This window comes from Myotis brandtii, unplaced genomic scaffold (genome assembly GCF_000412655.1).
Source record: "Myotis brandtii unplaced genomic scaffold, ASM41265v1 scaffold374, whole genome shotgun sequence".
NCBI classification, from domain to species: Eukaryota; Metazoa; Chordata; class Mammalia; order Chiroptera; family Vespertilionidae; genus Myotis; species Myotis brandtii.
In genome coordinates, this window is record NW_005364372.1 from 538475 (window position 1) to 543833 (window position 5359).

Consider the following 5359-nt stretch of genomic DNA (forward strand, 5'->3'; position numbering starts at 1 on the left):
TCTGTGAGTGACAGGGGGCAGCGCCCCAACCCCGATTGGCCCTGCTCTGTGCGTCACAGGGGTTGGCGCCGCAACCTCCCCATCGACCCTGCCTTGAGTGTGGTGCCCCGACCCCCCCCAATCAGCCCTACCCTGAGCGTGACTGAGGGTGGCATCGCAACCTCCCAATCCGCCCTGCTCTGTGCATGACGGGGCAGCGCCCCAACTCCCCAATCGGCCCTGCTCTGAGCCCGACCAGGGGCTGCACCTAGGGATTGGGCCTGCCCTCTGCCACCCAGGAGCAGGCCTAAGCCAGCAGGTCATTATCTCCCGAGGGGTCCCAGACTGGGAGAGGGCACAGGCCGGGCTGAGGGGTCCCCCCTTCCCCCCCGAGGGCACAAATTTTTGTGCACTGAGCCTCTAGTATATATATAATCTATTAGGAAGAAGGGTATTAATAGGAGAGGCAGAAAATAGCCACCTAGCTTTCCCTGTGTATTTTCTAGCAATTAAATGTATCTTGATGATGACACAATAATATTTAGTGTTGTCAATGCCATTGACTACAATGTCAGCTTGCTCTTAAGACTGATAGTTACAAAATGTAATGCAAAAATTTAGAAACTGTTCTAGCATCTAGCTGATAACAGCAAATTGCTTATACTACATGACACAACTTAAACTAAAGGCAAAGATCTTACAATAAATTCTCATATCAAGTAAAAGTGTTGAAATACTGCCTAATAATATTAAATGAAGTCTAGGACCTATTTGTAAAATCATGATATTTTACCACAGATTTGGTGAAGTCAAAATCTCCAACAATTCCTTGTTCACGGTTTAAAGCAAATACATTGTTCTGATGAAGTGATCCATGAATTATGTCAGCCTTGTGCAATGTATGCAGGCCTTGGGCAACACCTTTCATGACCTTTAAAGCTTCCTATAGATAAGTACACACAAAAGAAGTCAGGAAGTAGGCAAATCATTTTAATACATAATTAAAAGACTATTCCAGAAATGAGTAAAGCTTCCTCCAAATGAATCTTTAATAAGAATACAACATAGAGAAAGAATTAAAGACAGAAGCTTTGATTATGTAACTAGTGACATCGTCTATACATGACTTAAAGACTTCAGTCTCTAAAAAGACTTAGATTACAAATAATGACTATATAAGGCATCTGGGAGAGAAAAAGAGACTGAAATAGTGTTACCAGGCAGGAAAAATCAGGATGTCCTTTATTGGTATTACTAACTCAAATTTATGACAGAAATTAAAGTTGTCACTCAAATACTTCTAATACCAAGTGCTATATATACTATGCAATTTACAGTACAGCTTAAGTTTTAAGCATGAGCCCTTTACCACTGGGTAAGGGACCCTGTGCAAGTCATTTAATCTCTGTGAGCCTCACATTTTTTCATCTGTATTTAATGGGATAACTCATATCACAGGGTAGATGTGACAAATACAGTAATATGAGTAAAAATTTTACATAGTGTAAAGCAAGTAGTATGCCCTCAACACACATTAGCTGTTGTTTTCTCATTCAATACATCCATGGAAATAGATTTTTTTTTTTTTTAACTTACCTCTGAAGTTAGAGGCATACTGGCTTGAATAGCACTCAAGTTTGCCCTAGGATAGTAGGGGACCATCAGATAAGCCATAGGATCGGACTAAGAAGCAAAACAGAAAATAAGACTCAAAGCAAAAAATTCTTCAATATATTTTTAGTATATATTGATTGTACAAGATACCTTTATTTTAAAAGGAATGAATAACTGCCTCACTAAAACTGGAAGCTAAAACTTTTTTTAAATGCAATATTTTCTGCAAGATTAGTATAAGAACTTTACCTTACACAGAAATAGGAATATCAATGGTAGCAACCCAGACTCTTCCTTAGCTTCTCTCCAAGCTCTGTGATAGGCAGCTGTTCTCTGAACCACCCTGGCTTCTGTATCAACATCCACAGAGTAGCCCTTGTACCAAAAAGAAAGACAATGGTAATTCCAAGATTAAAAATCCCACTCTAATGATACATCATTCCAACTTCAACATCATGATTTTTACATAAGTTAAATTACATCTAATTTTATTTTTAAACTTTTTAAGTATCTTTTTATCTGCTTTGAATGCTATAATTTAGAAAGGAAAGAAAAATTCTACTTGTGACTTAACACATTTCGTACTGCTCAGGAGTTTTCTCGTGTTTCGCGCACCATCTGTTAAGGACCGCTCACGAGTGTTCTCGTTTTTCACGCCCATGGGAAAAGGAGCGAATCTAGATACTTATGTAAATTTTGTTTGGTCCCTCTTCATAGAGGAAAATGTTTTACACAGTACCATACGTTAAAAAAGTACTAGGAACTTTTAATTGTTTAATTGTTTAACTGTTTTTGTAAATAAAAGTGTTATAATTATTGAAAAACAACACCTAAAGTGCATTATGATGATTTAAATAACGTGCAGTTTGCCCAAAAACGTGCGGTCCCTGGCGTATGTCTTAGAGATTTCTATGCGGTACGCAATGTGTTAATATACATCCACAATGCATAGCCACTAAGGCCAAATTAATTATCCTATTATCATGATAACAGTTTCCCAGATCAATGAAGAGAAGAAATCAAAGAATAGAAGATTGAGTTGGCAAAACAGGTAAAATTTTATAATAACTCATTTCAAAGAGAAGTATAAGAAAAACAAAAATTTTTTAAAGCTACTGGATAGAATGTAATAAATTCACTTGAAAAAGGAAAGCAAGTGTATCCTATTAAGGAACATATATTACTTAGGGAAGCTTTAAATTCAAAATTAGTTCTGGTTATCAAACCAGAAGCATGATCATCAAACTGGTCAACTAGTAAAATTTAGAAAACAAACAGTGCGTTTTTACTTTCCTAAAAAGTAACACCACAGCCCATTACATTTCTGAATCTCCCATAAGTCAGAAGAACTTAAACTTACCTTTAAAAGAATTATCTGCCCATTAACCTCAGAACATAACAAAGGACGCTTGCTGCTAAGTTCTTTCATGGGCTCAGCATCAAGAAGATCCCGTTCCAAGCTCATGGTAAGAAGACCACCAGAGTTCTAGGCACAAGTTTTTGTTAAAGTAATAATCCAAACAATCCCAACACTTAAGTGATCAACATAGTTACATGCTATTAGCTGAAGTGGACATCATTAACCCTACTGGAGAACCCAAGGAAATAAAAATATTTAAAGTTTCATATTTTTTTCCTAGTTCCTGGCTCTTGAACCACAACCCAAAGTATTATCATCATCATTTTAATTGCTACTGCAGTTATAGAACAGACTCTGAAAAGACTGGAATAAACCAGACATGATTCCAAGGAACCCTGATGTTTACTTGTAAAACTTCTTGTGTTTCCTAAAAATATTAAAGTGACAATAAAAAGGAGGTTGAAAAACGGGAATGAGAAGCCTAAAAATGATGACTACTATGAAGTAATCATCTGTTTGAAGTGGTATCCTCAAGAATGAAAATGATTTTCAAATATTTTCATTCTACTAAATTATTTCTGCTACTTTTAAAAAGAAATAATGTTTTGCACTAAAACTTGAATATCAACAACATAGGCCAAGCAAGTTTCATTGTTGTACAATTTTAGTAACAAGGACTGTAAAACTGCTTTGAGTTTTTCTTAAATGTTGTCAATACCCACAACCTATAATCAATCCACAGAGGTTTCCTAAGTATGCATCTCAGTTAAACTTCTTAAAACCATTAAAGAAGTCCATAATCCCTGATTCAAACCTTTTATATTCTTCCACAATGAAATAGGTTAGCATATTTTTTAATTAATTTTCGAGTCCTACATGGCACCACATATTCACTCACCCATTCTGCATGAGATAGTCTCTAAGCTACAGTTAAATAATTGCATGGAAAACCCCACTTTATTTTAAAGTTTCATCTGCAAAGATTTTACAGTAATTTCTTTAACAATTTAAGAAACTTTAGTCTTCACATTTATGAGTTCACAAATATGTGAATATTCCTTTGTGCCCCATATTTGAGCTATTATCATGGACTTAATGTCAATCTTTAAGAATATATATCGTGCCCTAGCTAGTCTGGCTCAATGGATGGAGCATTGGCTTGCAGTCCTGGGTTCAATTCCAGTCAGGGGCACATGCCCGGGTTACGGGTTCGACCCCCAGTGGGGGTTGTGCAGGAGGCAACCGATCAGTGTTTCTCTCCCATCACTGATACTTCTCTCACTCTTTCCCCTCTCCCTTCATCTTTGAAATCAATAAAAATATATTTTTTAAAAAAGAATAACTATCGTATCTAGCCCCCCCATCACTACCAGGCAAAATAAAACACAGAGCTAACAAATTCTGCCTCAGTCTACCATCCTGCTCCACATTACCCTTCTGTCTAGTGCCCTGATTTTCCAGGCTTTGAATCCTATCAGCCTAGAAAACTATACCCACATCAACATCTCAACTTAACCAACATCTCTACAATTTTCTCCAGTCTACTTTAACTTAAAAGATAGATTTGGCATAAATTTCTCATGACTATAAGTGTCCTGCTTTTATTCTAACTCTTGGGCCAGCAGCTAAAACTGCTATCATTTAAAAAAATAAGACACCTAGAATGCACTGTGCCAGTATTAAAGCCAGTTTTGAGAAAAAGTTCTCATAATACCCAGAAACTACTCATCAGAAACATTTTTATAGTATGGATATTATAAATTTAACATTGACACACAATTTTAACATCGTTAGTTTCAACACTGTCTTCAGAGTAGTAATTCTCAGGGGAAACAAAGCTTACCATATACTTAAGTAATCCTATTTCAGGATGAAGCAGAGGTAGCTCAGGGAACCATTTCTGTACCAAGTTATTCAGCTTCTCCTAAGTTTAAAAAATATAGATATATATTCAATTGTGGCATGTTGGCTTTTGGGAAAAATAATATACCAGTATTTCCCTTATTATATATCTAACAAGATATATGTATGACCTAAGATACATAATCACTGATTTTGCCTTCTACTACAAAAAAAAATAGCAGATCCAATTCTTAACCTTATTTCCTGTATATCAGCTCAGCCTCTACAGATTCTGTCCCCACCCTCTTTACTTGGTGTTTGGTGTTTGTATTTGTTTGGTTTATCTATTGGTTCTGTGGTGTTTTCTCCATATATACATATATATATATTTCTCCTTTTCCTTTTCTCTCCTATCTTTTTTTTCCCTTCTTTTCTCTCTCTCTCTCTCTCTCTCTCTCTCTCTCTCTCTCTCTCTCTCTCTCTTTTATATCTTTTTTTTTCTCTCTCTCTCTCTCTCTCTCTCTCTCTCTCTCTCTCTCTCTCTCCCTCCCTCCCCCTCCCTTC

General features: G+C 36.6%; 1 protein-coding gene across 2 annotated transcripts in view; it reads right to left on the reverse strand.

The window, feature by feature from the left end:
- The window catches only part of STK31 (serine/threonine kinase 31), a 61500-nt gene that overhangs the window by 12093 nt on the left and 44048 nt on the right, over positions 1 to 5359 (reverse strand). For both annotated transcript variants that reach the window (XM_005872270.2, XM_005872271.2), the window contains exons 16-20: positions 4797 to 4877; positions 2954 to 3079; positions 1843 to 1968; positions 1576 to 1662; positions 773 to 922 (exon numbers count right to left, since the gene is read on the reverse strand). In XM_005872270.2, coding sequence (XP_005872332.1) covers positions 773 to 922; positions 1576 to 1662; positions 1843 to 1968; positions 2954 to 3079; positions 4797 to 4877 — 570 coding nt within the window. The remainder of the gene's footprint in view (positions 1 to 772; positions 923 to 1575; positions 1663 to 1842; positions 1969 to 2953; positions 3080 to 4796; positions 4878 to 5359) is intronic.